Below are 19,081 nucleotides of genomic sequence, written 5' to 3' on the forward strand. Positions count from 1 at the left end.
TTCTCTCCAGAGAGGTCTATCATCTGAAACAAAATCAGATTTTTTCACTTCTTTTGTACTTGCAGTGCTTTCACATCTTCACCTTCCTTTCCACACAATGCATCTCAGCAACTACCTCTCTGTAACCTTTCAGAAAAAGCCTCCTGTTATTTATCCTTTTCTGTTAGGAGGGCTTATCCTTGGAAAGCAATAAGAGTGTCTCCTGATTCTGAGACTACCATGACCATCTTCAATCCTCTTCATTTTCCTCTGGCCAGCAATGAACCTTTGCATTATTCCAAGAGCAAGAAGGGAGTCGCAGGACTGAGAGGGGTGCTGTGAGTCCTAGTCCAGCTCCCTGTCCAAAGGCAGAATGAGCTATAGCTTTGTCTTTCCCAGCAGGCATTTGCCTACTGAGTCTTCTCAGAACCTACAATGCAGGAGATCCTTCAATCTACTTGAACAAAAACTCCCATGTTTCCCAGACATTCCCATTAGAGAGCTATACCTGTCTAAAACACTCTCTAACCTGCATTATACTAACGTAGAAGAGTAGAAAATATCAAAGGAAGAGACTAGAAGAGCAGTAGAAAATGTTCCTTTCTGGGAATTAGTACCAGTCCAGCTACTTCATTAGTTATGATTTAACCACTGACAGAAAATGATCCATGTAAAACAAACCTCCACGAAGTGGAGCAATGGAGCGACAGCTAATCTTCAGGATAATTCAAAATGTAGTAGGAACAGAGAAATAAAGACAACAAAGAAACCTGTTCATTTAAGACAGTTAAGACAAGAGCTCAAAAGTATCAGAAAACTAAGCAGGCCTAGGAGTGTAGTGTTTCACTCTGCGAGCGTATTAGATAACTTAAACTTTGTCTTGACAGATTCATACACAGAAGAATTAATTTTAAGGGGACTTGTGGCTCTAAATCACACCCCTGTGCCTAAGGGACATGATTTATTGTGCTCCAGGATTGTAATTTTGCATTCCCTGTATTATTCAAAATTGCCAGTATTCCTGAAAGAGAAATACATAGTTGTGTCTTGCTGCTTGAAAACCATCTCCCTTCTGTTCTGGGAGATGACTGAATGCTACTCTGACTTAGAGCTGTTGCATCTTGCTGCTCGTACTTGCATACTTTCCCCTCTTATATTCCACAACATTTTTTTTCCAACTGTGCTATGCCTAGTGCCAAAAATAAGAATGCAGAGAAGAGCCCACCACTGCAAGAAAGGGAACAGCATCTGCCCGGTGCTGCTCTGCAGTTTCCTTTAGGAACAGGCTCAGGTGCTGGGATTTGAAGTGACTGTGTGGAGAGCAGCCCCTTCCTCAGCAGAAACCAGGAAAGCAAACCAGACACTTCTTTGGGAAGTTTCCTTGCCCCAACATTAAGCAAGCAAAACTAGACTCCTTGGCTTTCCTCCCTTCAGGCAACATCTGTGCAGGTCTAACCCTCTTCTCCTCAGGGCTTGAATGAGGAGCGCGTTTTTAATTTCTATTTCCTCCAAGAAAAAGATATGAGAAAATTCAAACCAGAGAAGAAATAAACTCACGAGTGTCTTATGACTGATATGAAACTGCCTTCAGAGCTTCCTAAATACCAGAGAAGCCTAGTATCTGATTGGGTTGATATGTAAGTATATGTTAGTAGCGATAACTAAGTACTGCTTACAAAACAGTGTTATAAGTGTTTGTGTTTGCATACACCCATGCAAATACTTGCCCACCCACACACCATATCAACCTAAATGCGAAGGAAGATTTTTATGGGGGAAAATAACCCCAGAAACATACTACTACTTATAATTATGTTGCTCTGTCCCTGCTGCCTATGCCTTGCTGAGGCAATGTAAGGCAAGGACCAGACTTCCTCAGAGTCACCGATAAAAATGAGGAGTAATGAGAAGTCCTGGGCTAGACTTAGCTGACACATCAGTGTCTTGTGGAAAGCCTGCCTGGACAAAACTCGTCCAGCTTTCTTGTAAACACATCTGCAGAATGCAAGGCTTTGAAAGAAGACTATGTGGCCAGGGATAGCTTCTCTATGTTTTGCCCCTTGTGCCACAAATGCCTTCCCCACTTACAATAGACATATCAGGAGTCCCCAGGAGAGGAACAGGACTCTCATGTTTTCACCTGGAAAACCTAAGGAAACACAGATGATGCATGGGGAGCCCCTAACTGCAGTGTCTCTACAGGAAGCGTAGCATCCCAGCTGTACCAGAGTTAGTCTGCACGTGCTGTGTGGTTGATAGGAATGCACACAGTCTGTGCCGCATCACTGCAACAACTGCAGAGTGCTCAGCTGCAGCGTACCCAATGTGCACACCTGGCATAGTCGTGCTGTGCATGTACCGGGCCCGCTCTTCTAGGATGTCATGCAAATGAAAGCAAGCTACTGTTTGTCCAAGCTGTTGGATATTCAACAAACTCTCGAATGAATGGCTGAATTTCTCTTCTCCATTAAGGACTAAATTTCCAGTTGAGGAAGAAAACAGGTAGGGAAAGCTCTCTGGAAAGGATCTTTAAGACAGAAGTCTTCAGAAGCACAGAACTGGAGCAGGCAAAGGGAATTGCCCTACCTCCACTCTGGAACCACTGCCTCACGTCACAATTGGCCAAATAGGTACTTTCATATTTTGTATTTTTCTTTCCCTTGCTACTGTGCCACCTGCAGAGGTTTTAATAATTAATTTCTATTACAAAAACATATGTGTTTGCATTCTGTGGTCCCATTTCTGACAGCAACACACATCAAATTTGGTAGAGTTTATTTTTTTACAGGTAAAAAACCTGAAAACTCCTTTGTTTCTAGGTGTTTGCTTTCTTTTTTATAACTAGGTAGAATTTTTTTACATCTCAGTATGCATTTGAAATGGTGACTTCTTTCTGAACTCCTGGGGATAAGGAAAAATTCAAGATTGCACAAAAGGTCCCCTAATTATACGAACTGCTTGCAACAGACAGGAATGTGATTCATCATGAATGAAAATTATGCTGCCACTGGGAGTGGCAATGGCTTTATATCCCATTGCTCCAGAAGCCCTGTCATCAATCTCAACAGTCAAGTTGACACCATCAGTCCTGAAGAGAAGGTAAATATCTCCCTGACCTTTAATTCTGACCTTTACGTTATAAATGACATAACTATGAAATGTCTGAAGATTGATATATGTGTTAGTGATGTGCATATCTGCTTAGCACATGTATACTGTATATAACATATTTTGAGGAAGTGAGAATATTTTCAAGATGCTGTGCAATGTTTTGGAATACATTAAAATGTATGGGCTATGTGATGAAACTGTGCTTAACTTGCACAATAGCTTTCCAGGTGTGTTTCTAAAAGAAGATTAAACCAAACCTTTTCCCACTTTTTCTGCATGATCCAGATTGGTAATTTATGAGAACATAATCTTTCTACACCATTCCATATTTTAAATATTTATACGGATAATATAATTCTTCTGTGTAATGGGGGAAAGGTATCGTCCACATCTGTGGAGAAAGTTATTCAAACTCAGTAAGAATCGAATAAAAAATTACTTAGAATAGTGGAAACTCTAAAATACTGAACTGACTTTCTAAGGGATCAGATGCCTCTGCATCATTTTACTGGGTGAAGACAGTGGTAAGAGACTTTCACAAGAAAGGAACTCTGTCCTAGGTGTAAGATGTGAAGAGTTTTGCAGAACATTCAAGATCATCTGCTAGTAATAATTGTGATCATAACTGAAGTATTTATGGGAAAAGTGATAAAGCTGCAGATAAAATAAAAAATATGACTGGAATTTTCCATTAATACACAATGTGCCTTTGTTGAAAATCTTGCGAAGTGAGCCTATCTGTAGTTCAATTTTCTGTCAGATATTCATTAAACAACCAGCCTTAGAAAGACATAGTATGTGAGGCACAGCTGATTAATACACACAAAGTTTTTAGAGAGAGACACAGAGAGTGAGGTATGATCAAGGGGTGTAATTAATAAGTGCTATGCCTAGGGGACTGGAGGCAAGAAAGATCAGGACATAAAGTGAGCTGGGACTGTGGTTAGGACAAGGTCAGTGCTAAGTGACAAAGCCATAGCTATTGCTTGATCTGGAGAAACAGTTGAACTCAGAATACTGAAAAATGTGTTTCTCCTGCCATTCAGGGTGCTGGTTTTCAGATGAGTTGTTTCAATCTGAAGTTCACTGTGAAATCCCAGATGTGGTGAGTCAGGAATCTTCCATGAAGTGCTGAACAATTCAGCCATGCTACTGCAGAAAACCCTACTGTGCTCTACCAAGGCATCTAAGCTTAGCAGGCGCAAGGATGAGAAGACTAGATCTTTGTTTCCCTTGTTGCAGGCCATCACAGCGCCACAATGTGCTCTCTCAGCGCAGCCAATGCCAAGTTCTGTCTTGACTTTTTCAGAGAGCTGAGCAAAATAAAAAGAAATGAAAACATCTTCTTCTCCCCGCTAAGTCTCTCAGCTGCCTTTGGGATGGTTGTCCTCGGAGCCAGGGGCAACACACTGAAACAGATTGAGAAGGTGGGTTTCCTTTGCTCTGAAAAGGGGACGGTGGCAAGATATGAGCCCAGAGGCTGATAGTACCATCTGATATAGTTCTTAAGCATTCAAAGGTCTGATGTGCAAGCATACCTTTAAAAACCCCCTCTCTTATGCTATTCCTAACACCAAACTTTTTCAGACGAAACACTATTACAGTAATTGATCATTCAATGAATGCATCAGTGCTAAAGAAAGTGTTTTGGAGGTATCACCCCAAGAAGAAAGATTTAACAGATTCCATGAGCTCGCCCTCTATGAAAACTTCTTGTTCACTTGCAGGGATCTCATGATAAAGGACAACTGGACTTTCCGCATTTACTGTGTCTGACTGTGTTTTGGGATAGGCTTGCAACACACTGTTTTAGCTTTGAGATACCGTCACTCAGCTGTATTCACCCAACATTTACATTGCAGGTATTTCATTTCAGTGAAGTTTTGAGCAGTGCAAGCCAGGGAAACAGATACCCTTCTGAGAAGGTAAGACACAGTTGCAGCTCTGAGATGAAGCAACAGGTGCCGGTTTGTCAGCCCTTTTCCTTGCAAACCGTCACTTAATCAGAAAGCACGGCAGGGCCGAGCAGCCTCTCTGTCTAGGTTTGCAGACCTGCTTATTACCGTTCTTTTATTAGTTACTTAAGGGGCCTTGTGAGATCACACACTTCAACATCTAAGCCTTCTTATTACAGGCTTCTAACCAAAACAGCAGTACCAATCTAAAATGTGATAACTGCTTAAATTGCCACCCGTAAAGGTTTGTCTCCAGGGCATGCCAAAGGCACCTCGGAGCTTGCTCCTCCCAGGCTCTAAGCCAGCAGACTTCAGCTCAGTGTGCGCAGAGCGATCACTGCAGGGTGCGATGTGATTTGGAGGTGGGCTGGTGGGGGCCTGAAGGGGAATTGCTTTGTCATTCTGTGCGTCTGGTAGAGGGGGAGCTGGAGGTGGTGTCTTGATGCAATATCAACCGGGTGGAGCCAGGCTTCTGGTACCGAGGGAGGCTGCGCTTCACCCTCAGGTCCAGCTTTGCATGGGAAAGCTCAAGCCTGCTAAGAAACTTCTGTTTTCCTGTTTGAAGTGCGAAGAAGCTGGAGGAGTCCATTCCCAGTTCCAGGCTCTGTTAGCTGCAGTCAGTGAACCCAGACCAGGCAGCTCCCTCACCATTGCCAACAGGCTCTTTGGAGAAATTACTTATCCGTTCTTCCAGGTAAGTGGCCGTGGTGTCCATTTTAACAGCTCCGGGGAGTTACGAGCTCAGCAGAATTTCTTCCACCATAAAGTACAAAGGGAAATGAAACACAACGGCGCTGTCAGGATGTGCTGCTAAATGGCTGCGCTCCACAGCCCTTGCAGTCAGGGAGCCTTTCCATCTCAGTTGCCCAGAGGTTAGACATTGGGAACAGCAGAGCACTGGGAAGCCATGACTTAAAGCTTTTATATAAAGAAACAGATCTACGGTAACAGCTCTCCCTGGACTTTCCAGAAAATGTGATAGTATTAATCACTGTCGATATATCCTTGCCACGCACACCCGGTGTCTGACAGAGCTGGCGCTTGCTGCGTCATTTCTATCCAAGGAACAAAGCAGAAAACTTTCTCCTCCCCCAGTGTCTTCTCTGTTTCTAATAAAATGATTGTACTCACCCTTCCACCTTTCCTTCAGAGTCTATGCGAATATGGGAGACTGATTCCTGCGGCCTTTTCAAACAAGGCTTAGAAGAAAGTAGCATCTTTGAGATTTTTGTCCATTAGTCTAATTTAAGTGGAATTGATCATCTCAGAACATTCGTGTGGAACACCGGCAGCCCAGGCAATGCAAGTGCATACAAATAATTTCCTCAGGAAACCAGATGTAAGGTTTTTGTAAGAGTATTGTTAGGAACACTGCTGTTTTATCTCTGTAAACACCTTTCTTTTTCCAAGTCAAGATTTCATCTTGCTTCCAAAACTTTGCACTCTAGGTAAAAAGAGATTTTCAGAGCCAGAAAAAGGTGACCAGCAGCCTGGAAAAGTTTTATACTTAATGCAAATTATAAGTTTTACAGTCTATATATCTACACAGTAATATATATATACACACACGCATCTCTCATTGTGATATTATCAATCCCAGTTATTTGTTCAAAATAAGGCAACCTTCTTCATTTGGTGGTTGGGGGAAGACAGGCAGCATAACGATGATATATAAACTTAAAGAAAGGTACTAGGTTTTGGTCTTAGGTATTTTTTACTGCGATGAGACATTTCTGCTATTCAGTACAACTTGAAAATACAGAAAAATGTATTTGCAAATATGATTTGTTATAAATAATCTCTCTCTAAAAACTGCATGCTTGAGTGAATTCAATGAATTTTCTAATATATGCCTGTTTTACTCATTCCTTTCTTGCTGATCTACTACGTGGAATTATCTTGAAGCCATGAAATTATCAATCTTATAAAAATCATCATGTTGCGATAAAATACTGTCGTTTGTACTTTCCAGCAATACTTGGATTCCACAAAGAAATTCTATCGAACAGAACTGGAAGCAGTCAATTTTAAATACACTGAAGAAGAAGCCAGGGAGAAGATTAACTTCTGGGTGGAAAATGAGACAAAAGGTAAAGAAGAATATGTGCAGGTTGTTTGGTTTGCAATCCAACCAGTTAGGAATATCATGTCTGAATTTCAGTTTCCACCTTTTTTTCCAAAGATAGCAAGATTTTTATATATTAAACACTTACTGCATTTTTTTGCTCAATAGGAAATAAATGTAGGAAGAAGTACAAAAATGCCTTGAGTTCCTGTCTTCAAAAGCTGTACATAAACTTTTTGTTATTTTTCTGACAGCATTATACTACTTTTCAGATTTACAGGGGTAATTATTAATAGTCAAATGCAGCTGATCGCCTGAACAAAGTAATAATTCTTTTTAATTAATTATTTTTAAAGGTAAAATCAAAGACCTATTTGCTACTGGGTTTATTGATCCCTCCACTGTACTTGTCCTGGTCAATGCTATATATTTTAAAGGAAAGTGGGCAGTAGAATTTAAGAAAGAAGACACTAAGGAAACATATTTCCAACTGAACAAGGTACGGTATGGGCAGGAACTGAAACAGCTGGGGGATGGAAATCAGATGTCAGTCTCCTATAACAACAGGTGGGAGCTCTCCTCCTCTCTGTTATCCCAAGACAAAGCACTGGTCTTCAGCTAGAACAATGGAAAGCTACATCTTCTCTCCAGTTTGATAACCAGATATGTAACTGGTTCTATCACTTCCCATCTTGTGCAGCTGAGATCCTGGCTGGGTCAAAGTCACCGAGCACACGCACTAACTTTGCTGGGGATTTCGCAACTAAGGATGCTGTTTCAAAAACAGTCTGCTTTTGGGGCTGAATTTGAGGGTTCTGTTCCTCTGCTACTATTTACCAACAGAACAGTGTTTGTTTTCAGGAAAAAATGAGCTAAAGACAAATTATCTCAGGAGAATGTACACATCATTCATGAAGAATTTAGATTCATGGTTGCATCAGATGCATCAGTTTCCTCACCTGACATGCCAGAAAAAAGAATGACATAACAAGGGAGTTAAAGTAATCTGGCACTAGTAGAAATGGAAAAGTAGGTTTTATGCTTCTAAAATGGATAACTTAATTTGAGCTACATTTAGGAGGTAGGAACACATCAATGCTACAAGTACATTAAACCCATGACCAGTGTAAATAATGTTTTCTGGACTGAACTCTAATCCCAATACTGAAACCAATTACAATCAGAGTGATCGTTTCTGTATTTCTGTATTTTCTGCTTAATATGTTTCATGTGTTCCAGAATGAGAAAAGGACAGTGCAGATGATGTTTCAGGAAGGTTATTTTAACATGGCCTTCATAGAGGAACCAAAAATGAAAGTGATAGAGCTCCCATACTTTAAGAATGAACTGAGCATGTTCATTCTTCTTCCTGAAGTGGTCTGTGAGGACTTTACTGGCATAGAACAGGTAATACTTCTTTTTCTCTCTAGTAGCATACGTAAGGGGCTGCAAACAGAGCAATACTTTAACATTGCTCCAGTGTGGTCAGAAGACAAGTAGGAAAAATTGAACTTTACTATCTTTTCCTTCGGTCCATTATGGTGTCAATCATTATTATCAATACCGTCTTACAGCTTGAATGCACCCTCACGTATGAAAAACTAGCAGGATGGACCAGCTCAGCTAGGATGCAACAGCTGAGCGTGAAGGTGTACCTGCCCCAGTTCAAGATGGAGGAAAGTTACGTTCTCAACAAAACTCTCCAGGAGATGGGAGTGATGAATGTTTTTGACTGGGGAAAAGCTGATTTGTCAGGAATCTCTCAAAAAGATGGCTTAGTTGTGTCCAAGGCCATCCAGAAGTCATTCGTGGAGGTCAACGAAGAGGGCACTGAAGCAGTTGGTGCCATGGGACTTGTTGCAGTGCCTCTGTGTCGCCCGATTACTTATGAGTTCAAAGCTGACCATCCATTCCTCTTCTTCATCAGACATAACCCAACAAACACCATTCTCTTCTTTGGAAGATATTCCTCCCCTTAAGTGGAGATTATTTTGGAAATAAGATCTTTCTCCCCACTAACATCCCCACTGGCAAGCACTGAGGACAAAAGGCGAGCACATTTTCCCTAGGCTTTATCCTAATGTGTTAATTTGCTGTAAAAAAGACTGTCTGATAAAGCCAAATTAGAGATAAAAACCTAAAATCTGTTAACTATTTCCTTTCTAACATCAACTTCAGATATGTTTTACTTTTAGAAGGCCTCACTAAAATGACATCTACCTTAAAAAACACTATGTGGTATTTGCCAAAGAGCTGTAGAGGCTTCTAGAGACATCTGCATAGAAAATCTTATTTTGATCCTTTCCTAATGCGGCATATCTCCAATAAACCCATGATTTTAGTGCCCTAGAGATGAGTGATAGATTCTCCCACATGAAGGAGACAGGAGGATAGGGATCTGCATTAAAAGGATAAACTTAGGTACTCAGTCTCTTTCAGCTTTACCTACCCAACCTCTGTATAGGTCTCAAGGAAAATGGCTCTTTGTATGGGAGTAGCAAAGTATTCCTGTGGTACCTCTCCTTTAAACGTTGATCGGGGGTAATGGTTCAAGCTGGAATGAGGCTCTCAGGATTTGTTCTCAGAAAGCAGAAAAAGCAGAAGATTTTTCTGGTGTAATCTTGCTTGTTCTCAAGCAGGACAGACCCATTCCTTATTTTTTCCTGTGAAAAACCCTGTATGTGCTAGCAAGTTCTCCAACTTCTTCATAAACTTCCACGTAACAAAAAGAGGGTTTCAGAATAATGGAAGGCCTTTTCTGACAAGGCCTGCTCTGTGATGGCTGTGAATTAGACACTTAATTCCCACATAAAACTTTAAGCTGTGATCAGCCATTCTGGCTTTAAAAAAAAACAACTCTCTTTCTTTGTGCTGCCAATACCATGAGTTTCTTGTTCCATCTATTTTATTCCTCATCAGCATAAAAAACTAATAAAAACATCCATAGTAATGATATTTAGATGGGTAGCCTGTATTAGTTTCATTTATCATAACAAAACCACTGCATACTAAATATTAAATGTAGTAGTCTGCAGAATTAAGTAGACAGAGGAATAGTCTAATAAAGCAGGTAAAATAATGGTAATCCTTCCAAAAGTGTCTAAGTGACACTGAAGTCTACCTCCCATTTTTAAATATTCATTGTGCTAAGTTTAGGCACTGGACAACTTGATATTAAGATAGGTAAACCCTGAGCCTCACCTACTGCTTCTCTCTTGCATCGGATTTTACCAGGGAATTAAGAGTTCAGTTTTAGGACATGGCTGAGCCAGCCTAATACCACTGAGGAGGAGGATGCTGCTCCTCTTGTCTCCTTCCTTCCATGTGTTCCTGCTCCCTCCCTTACACCACCACTATTACTTGCCTGACTAGGTGATGAGCAGTTCTCTGGGACTAAATGACGAGGAAAATTTTTGGTAAAGTTAATTTGCTTGCTGAGGACCTAGTTCCCTAAACCATCTCCTGGATGTTGTGGGGTAGGTGGTGGGAAAGCACAGGGCGGAGTTATGGAGAAGAGAGCAGCCTGCCCAGTTTGGCAGCAAGCAATGTCCAAAATCCACAGACACATGAAAAATACTTCCTTTTAAAGGAAAAATATTCCACCTCTTTGATGACTCACTCTCCTTGTCCTGTTGCTCGCTGATGGGAAGAAGGTAAACACTGGGAGCATATTAGTGCCATTTCAGAACTGTGGATTCAAAGGGCTCTTCCAAATGCTGAGATATGCAGGAAAAATTACAGTAAATTACAGTACTCAACAGAAATTCAATTGCTAAATAAAGCAGACTCATGATAGTCTGTGGAGCTGTCTCACACGGCTGCAATTTCAGTATGAAATACAGCCTGAAATAGTAAAATTACCAGTAGAGGCACAGTTTTCATATCAATTAGCTGGTAAAAGAAGAGAAAACCAAACACAGGCTGTGGGATCTTCTGATGAACAGCGTATGCAAAAAAAACGCCGTGCACGTTTTTCAATGACTGCTATCGGTATTTTGTGTATATCTGGTTTGTCTCAAACACAAATTACTTACGTTAAAAAAAAAAAGAGTGAAATGAACAGTATTAGAATGTATTAGCTTGCATAATCAGACCTATATATTTTCAGATAAAATGTAAAAGCAAAACAATTAATGGCATATGTGATAAAAGCAAGTGCTATAAAATATTATCCTGAAGACCACGAACCTCACAACAGGAGAAGGAATTCTGTGTGTCAGCAGAGGAGAAGGTGTGGCTGAAACAAGGATTGTCACTTAGCTTACTACAGCAGAAGTAGTCACGTATGATTGCTGTATTTTTTTTTTAAACATGCTCCAGGGATATCTAGATAATTTCAAAACCAGGAACAAAATATAGTATAAATAAAAAAATAGCTGTTTTCTCTTCACATAATCTTTTTTCGAATTGCCATCTTAATTTATAAAACATCTAAAAAATGTGATGAAAACAACAAGGAGCTGGAAAGTAGCGTCCTGCTGCTAGTGTAGTCGTAGCAGCTCCTAGTGTAGAGGGCAGTGCTCCCACAAAATCAGAGATGTTTACTTAAAAATAGAAGGTAAACCCTCTACTCTGGCAGCTGGTGCTTCTCCTGTGGGGAACTGCAGCTTGTAAATGTGCAATGCCAAACAACAGAGCTTGCCGAGCAGAGAAAAGCCGGAGACTCCAAATGGAGCAGACATGATCCTGAAGGAGATGCCGCTGCCTCTTCCCCAGGGACAGGCTTGATGCTGAGTGCTGCTGCACAGCCTGTTGAACCACGCCAGCATAGCTCACAGCCTACAAACACGTACACTGCCAAAAAGCAAAGCAAAAGAAGTCAAATACTATTTGCATGAGCGTCCATGGAAAGATAACGTCCATTTGTCCCACACTAGACAGATCTGTGTCTTTCCACAGATTATTGGTCTGATTACTGATTAACTCTCAATTTACATATTCACCTTTCCACTGGTCTCTAATCTCTCTGATGGTTGCAGTTCTCAGTTTTCTCTGATACTTTGCTTTCCTTTAAACTGTTTCTTAGTACCTATGTATAACGTAATTGTTATCATATCTTCAAAAGATTTGTAATGGATGGACAAGAAGGGCAGAGGAAGATTTTTGGGTTGTCAATGAAAAAGCCAAAGAGAGTAGTTTTGAGAAATACTTTTTTCCCCGTATGAAAATTAATGCTTATTTCATAGAATCATAGAACCATTAAGGTTGGAAAAGACCTCTCAGATCATCATGTCCAACCGTCAACCCAACACCACCATGCCCATTAAACCATGTCCCTAAGCGCCTCATCTACACGTCTTTTAAATACTTCCAGGGATGGTGACTCAACCACTTCCCTGGGCAGCCTGTTCCAAGGCCTGACCACTCTTTCAGTAAAGAAATTTTTCCTAATGTCCAGTCTAAACCTCCCCTGGCGCAACTTGAGGCCATTTCCTCTCATCCTATCGCTAGTTACTTGGCAGAAGAGACCAACCCCCACCTCGCTACAACCTCCTGTCAGGTAGTTGTAGAGCGCGATGAGGTCTCCCCTCAGCCTCCTCTTCTCTAGACTAAACAGTCCCAGTTCCCTCAGCCGCTCCTCATAAGACTTGTGCTCCAGGCCCTTCACCAGCTTCGTTGCCCTTGCCTGGACACGCTCCAGCACCTCCATGTCCTTCTTGTCGTGAGGGGCCCAAAACTGAACACAGGATTCGAGGTGCGGCCTCACCAGTGCCGAGTACAGGGGCACGATCACCTCCCTGCTCCTGCTGGCCGCGCCATTTCTGATACAGGCCAGGATGCCGTTGGCCTTCTTGGCCACCTGGGCACACTGCCGGCTCATGTTCAGCCGGCTGTCAGCCAGCACCCCCAGGTCCTTTTCCTCCGGGCAGCTTTCCAGCCACTCTTCCCCAGGCCTGTAGCGTTGCATGGGGTTGTTGTGGCCCAAGTGCAGGACCCGGCACTTGGCCTTGTTGAACCTCATACAGTTGGCCTCGGCCCATCGATCCAGCCTGTCCAGGTCCCTCTGCAGAGCCTCCCTGCCCTCCAGCAGATCAACACTCCCGCCCAGCTTGGTGTTGTCTGCAAACTGACTGAGGGAGCACTCGATCCCCTCGTCCAGGTCGTTGATAAAGATATTGAACAGGACCGGCCCCAGTACTGAGCCCTGGGGAACACCGCTCGTGACCGGCCGCCAACTGGATTTAACTCCGTTCACCACAACTCTCTGCGCCCGGCCGTCCAGCCAGCTTTTTACCCAGCGAAGAGTGTACCTGTCTAAGCCGTGAGCCGCCAGCTTCTCTAGGAGAATGCTGTGGGAGACAGTGTCAAAGGCTTTACTGAAGTCCAGGCAGACCACATCCACAGCCTTTCCCTCATCCACTAGGCGGGTCACCTGGTCATAGAAGGAGATCAGGTTGGTCAAGCAGGACCTGCCTTCCATGAACCTGTGCTGGCTGGGCCTGATCCCTTGGTTGTCCTGCACATGCCTTGTGAGCGCCCTCAAGATGAACCGCTCCACAATCTTCCCTGGCACCGAGGTCAGGCTGACCGGTCTGTAGTTCCCCGGATCCTTCTTCTGGCCCTTCTTATAGATGGGTGTCACATTGGCAAGCCTCCAGTCGTCCGGGGCCTCCCCAGTTAACCAGGACTGCTGGTAAATGATGGAGAGTGGCTTGGCAAGCTCCTCTGCCGGCTCCCTCAGTACCCTCGGGTGGATCCCATCCGGCCCCATAGACTTGTGAGCACCCAGGTGGCGTAGCAGGTCATTAACTTCTTCCTCTTGAATTATGGGGGGTTTATCCTGCTCACTGTCCCTGTCTTTCAGCTCAGGGGGCTGAGTACCCTGAGGATAACTGCTCTGACTATTAAAGACTGAGGCTAAGAACCTCAGCCTTTTCCTCATCGTCGGTGGCACTGTTCCCCCCAGCATCCAATAAAGGATGGAGATTCTCCTTGTCTCTCTTTTTGTCGTTAATATATTTGTAAAAACATTTTTGGTTATCTCTTATGACAATGGCCAGATTGATTTCTAGCTGGGCTTTTGCCTTTCTGATTTTCTCTCTGCAAACTTTCCTTCAAACTATAACTGCTAGAAGCTTTTATAAGAGGAAGTCCTGGTTCATTATGATTCCAGTAAGAAAGGCACTCAGACTCTGTAAGGTATCATTTCAAATGCCATTTATTTGAGCTAATACTATAAAGAAAAAAAAGAAAGCATTGGTAAACTTAGGTCCCTTCACAGGTTGCACAGATGAGCTACTCAGCAGCTGTGTGCACCAGGCAAAGAGCAGCATTGCTTGCCAGAGAGCACCACGAGCATGACCCAGTTGCAGTGAGTAAGATCCAGCTACCTGAGGAGCGGCAATCGGGCAAGCCTCTTTCTTTCAGCAAGCGTGAACAGCAGGAAAAAAGTCACCATTTTACTGCTGCTTTATTATAACAAATTGAATTATTGCTAGAGCCAACCAGCAATCAAGGGACATAGAGGACTGGTGGATGTGCTTGGCCTCCTTTTACCTTGGGTTGCTGTGCAAACACAATACACATCGACATACTACGAGCTCTGAAGGGGAAAGGACACATTAGGCATTAACTTTACCCCAGGACTGACACACTGATTCTCTGAGAGAGTCAGCACAGCAAATACCATGACTGAATAAAAAGCATCTGAAATCCTGTAAATGGGACTTCTCTGGCCACATCTCAGTTCACTGAGAGATGCCAGTACAGCCTCTGCTAAGCATGATGCAGACAGACAGGCCATGCAAAGCATAAGCAAACATTACCCCCAAAATACTGTAAAATAGTAGCTAAGCAACAATAAGAAATGAAATGTCAATATCTGAACGGAGAAATGTTGGAAAGAGCTGCTTTTTTTGCTGCTTAATATCTCCTTTATTATGCCAACACTGGGGAAGAATGGCAAACCCCATGAATTGGTTTAGGAACAGCTCCACAATGGACTACCTGGCAGATAAAGGGCAGCAGAGTCCTTGCTGACCTCTTTCCTGGCACAAACATGGATACGAAGCAGAATTTAACCTGTTTGTCTCGCTTTACAGTGCTACACTCTTAGCTTTTGAATTTCAGGAGAAGCATCTGATTTCCCCAGGTCCAATGCCCTATTTAAAGTTACAAAAGAGCACTTTGCTGATAACTACACATGGATAGCCCATTGTGGTCAAAATTTTCAGCTACTCACAGGCAGCTTCTGCAATCACTTTTGCACTAACATTCAGTGTAGAAAAAAATACAAAACAAACCCAAGGGTGTGTAGTGATGGACTACTCTCTGGAGAAGTTGTACTGCCCCATCCCTGACTACTGGCAGAACCAAACTTCCTCTCTTCCATGAGCTCATTTACTTTGGATGTTTTAAACTATCTTGCCTGCCTTGACAAAGTACTTTTTCACATTAGGGTAGCTAGCAGAAACTGAGCAGTTATCAGACGTTCAACCAGCTTACCTGTATGGAGAACTGTTGTGGTAATCATGCTGCTGCAGAAGTATGAAATGTAGAGTGTACAAAGAAGGAAAATATATTGGCTGGGAGCACATACCAGAAACACCTACATGCCCTCTTCTAGAGGAGTTGGTGCAACAAAATGTTTGTTGAGAAAATCTTGGACATTAGGCAAAGAGCTGGCCATCTGTCCAGGGCTGGTTGTGTCCTTCAGGTGCATGCTCCACAGGTGTCCACACAGGACAAACACCTTGAACCAGAGCATACAAAGGAGTGTGGGTGCCCAGGAAAGCTCTTCGTGGAAGCCCCAAAGGCATGTTTGAGCAACTGCTGACCAGTAGCTGGAACTCTAATGTGAATATGTGAAAATGGGAGAATAAGAGAAGACACATTACAGCTCTTTCCACACTAAACCTGTGCCCACAGGCAGTAATGGTTTGATAGGATAAAGTAAAAGCTACAGCAGCCCAGCTCACCGAATAAGGAACATTGAACAAGGTGAGAGGAAAGCTGCTTACTGTCCTCATCACTGCTATAACATCCTCAGACGAAAAGCTTATTCCGAGTTGGGAAACTGAAAGCCACCCCAATTATCAGGCTCTGCACACACATGCGTGCATTTCAGCAAAACAAAACTCACTGTTAAGGGTAAAGTAGCTCCCTTTCCCTTTCACAGAGGGTGCACCTACTGCTGTATGCTCTGTGACTTATTATGTACAAATTTGGGATTTCTATTATCCACCCCTATGGTCTTTACGGATGCCAGATTTGTTTCTTTACTGCTCATCAAGTCTATTATTCAATAAAGAGTAATAGCTTTTTACAATTGAATTGCATTTGATATTGTGCATTATGATTGTCTAACAGACCATGAATGTTCCTGCGGACAGATTCTGTAGCTTATTCACCTGCCATAGTAAAAAGGTAGGTATGGAAGATCTATGAGTATGGCCTGTGCATGTACCATAAGCCTTGTTGCCATGACCTGCAGAGAATGAAAATTAAGAGCTGACCCTCAATCATCCTTTAAATCCTACTGGCTGGTTAAAATCCATTTCTGAATATCTGAATACTCTGGGGTCTGACTTACAGCCCAGAAAATACGCAATTCCTGACTGTTCCTCAAATCTCTTCCTCTGCCATGCCCACTCTCAGACCTCTAATTCATCTTAACGCTGCTGCTCTGTATGTTTTCATCAAAATGAAGTTTTAGCAAAATGTGCTTTCTCCTCAGAAGCCTTCTCCCCTCCTCCACATGTATGCTGTAGACACTATAGTTTGACCTCAGGTAAAAAACTTTGGTCTCACCTAAGTACAGAAAGAGATGTGGCTGTGCTTTTAACAAGTACAAGCTATAAGCCACACCAGTCCTTGGACTCCAGGAACATACTTCTGCATTTTGGCAGACCAAAACACCTTTCAGTACTATTTTGATCTTCAAAAATTAACAGAAAGTTTTGGGTTTGTTCTTACATAGAAAAAATCCTTTTTAAACCCCCCTAAATAGAATGACCATCCTGCAGCTGGCTCTGCTTGGAATTGCATTATTTTGGCAACATCAGATGGTCACCGTCCATGAGGAACTTCCCTCTGCTCCACTGCACAGACGCTGTAGTGAGTTGTTGCATATATATCAGACCTTCAGCAGTTAGCCCAGTATCCACTTTTCCCTTCACGCTTGGTGGGGGGACGGTGTTACAATGCTTTCTGTACTGGCAGTGCCTCATAGGTGAGAAGAGGAGAAACAGCTGGGTTTTCAGGGACTGATGCACTTTTTGCACTCCCTGATAATACAAGACTCTTTCCTCAGCTATATCCGTGGATGCTTACTAACGATGGACTCTGGTGGGAACTGTTTGACCACTCCCAGATCACTGCACTATGACTAGGTCTTATTTTCCTGTGATATTTTGGGAGCTTTAGCTTCACTTGCCTGTGAGAATCACCTGATCTGATGTCACAGCTAGGTTTATTAAAAATGTTTCGCTGGATATATTTGTAGCACTGTTTTTCCTCAGGTTTTTTGCATTTGTTTTTCATTTGGCTCTAGTTACCTAATATGGCCCAATCACATTAATGTGTAAATTCAAAAGAACTGCATGAAACATAGTTTTAGACTTGAACTCCAATTGCTTTGGAACAGCCTTATAAGTTACATCAAAAGCTTAAATAATTCTTTTTTTTTTGTTAGGTTTTACTTCAATAAATAAAGGTTGACTTGCTGCAGATAGAGTACCAGTCTAACATTGGGTCATGACAAAAGGTAGTGACTCAAAAGATGACTCCTTGAAGGCTAACAGTGGGAGTGTCTCAAATGGTACAATATATATCACCAAGAGCTCAGAGAATCTGTTTAGGTTCAGCTGGCAAGCTGGATTATTACGTGCCTCTTTGAAGCTTGTGGGGTAAGTATTTCTCCAAGTAAAATATAATTTCTAATTTGTGTTCTTTAATATGGAAAAAAAAGTTATATTATGTTTAAGAACTTTAAGGTAAGTATAAGACAGATATGTAAAAAGACAGCATGTACAGTAATTTTACCTTCCTTATCAATACATCTTATACTGTTTAACTGTCAAATACTTTTAGGTGTGCAAAATATGAGTGTTTGTACACCATAGCTTTGAGTAGAAATACCTCTTTTTCGTTGAAAACCTGGTGTCACATTAAAACTTTTATAATTTTAATAATTATTTTGGGAATAAAGGCATTTCTTTTTTCTCAGTCTCACTCTCTGGAGAACACAGGTGAGGTACAGTATGATAATTCACAGTGTCTTTGGTTCCACAGTCATTAGTGCCAGATGTCTCTCAGGTCACATAGTCAACCACATCTGCTCCAAACTATATGCTGCTATTCCTCTAACTTTAACCATTTTAAAGATACAAGAACAGTATGGAACTTTCTTGGTCTCAGATTCAAAAAAGAGAATGACTGCAGGTTTCAATGCATATCCTTAAAATGTCACATTCATTTGCATGTACAGGACTCGCACCTGTCTGAATGAATGCAGCTCTACGCTGTTTCAAGCTGTACTGCCAGACCTCATATTTATGATATATATGCTTGTGCTTTTTCTCAACAAAAAAGCATCAGCAGAGATTAAATGTCTGAAATGGGAGTACAGGAAAGAAGCCCCCTAAATCTGTAGTTCAGCATCTAAGCAACCGGCTGGGTTCTAAGCAACTTACTCCCATTATTCCTATAAACTATAGGAAAGCAATCTCCAAACTGGCTGGTTGTACTAAGCAACAGTAAGAAGTACACTAGGAGTATAGTGAGTTGACTACATTTGATTTAAAGATCCAGAGCATGGAGCAGAGCAGGGTCCAGAGCAGGCACAGAAGAAATGAAATATGAAGTTTGCGTTGTCTCAAACATCATTCAGAGTCCTCTGGATGGCCATAGGGAAACTCATCCATTCAGTGTTATATTTATCATATTGAAGCATGGATGAAACTATGCATTTCCTAAAAGGCAAGTACAAGATACTATCTTGATGATGAGCTAGTATCTTGCTGAAAGAAAA

At 42.1% G+C, this 19,081-nt stretch overlaps 1 protein-coding gene across 2 annotated transcripts; it reads left to right on the forward strand.

Moving 5' to 3' along the window:
• The first annotated feature begins 2,836 nt into the window (after positions 1-2,836).
• Positions 2,837-10,044, forward strand: LOC142079047 (serpin B4-like). Of its 2 annotated transcripts, XM_075142554.1 has the most exons (8): positions 2,837-3,078; positions 4,400-4,517; positions 4,953-5,015; positions 5,611-5,739; positions 7,018-7,135; positions 7,467-7,609; positions 8,350-8,517; positions 8,685-10,044. In XM_075142554.1, exons 1-8 carry the CDS (start codon positions 2,969-2,971, stop codon positions 9,087-9,089), a joined length of 1,254 nt encoding a protein of 417 aa, XP_074998655.1. In that variant the 5' UTR covers positions 2,837-2,968; the 3' UTR covers positions 9,090-10,044. The 2 variants fall into 2 exon arrangements, with proteins under 2 accessions (XP_074998655.1, XP_074998656.1); XM_075142555.1 differs by lacking the exons at positions 2,837-3,078; positions 4,400-4,517; positions 4,953-5,015; positions 5,611-5,739; positions 7,467-7,609 and having other exon boundaries at positions 7,043-7,135.
• The last annotated feature ends 9,037 nt before the right edge of the window (positions 10,045-19,081 follow it).

Source organism: Calonectris borealis, chromosome 2 (genome assembly GCF_964195595.1).
Source record: "Calonectris borealis chromosome 2, bCalBor7.hap1.2, whole genome shotgun sequence".
In the NCBI taxonomy this organism is placed as follows: domain Eukaryota; kingdom Metazoa; phylum Chordata; class Aves; order Procellariiformes; family Procellariidae; genus Calonectris; species Calonectris borealis.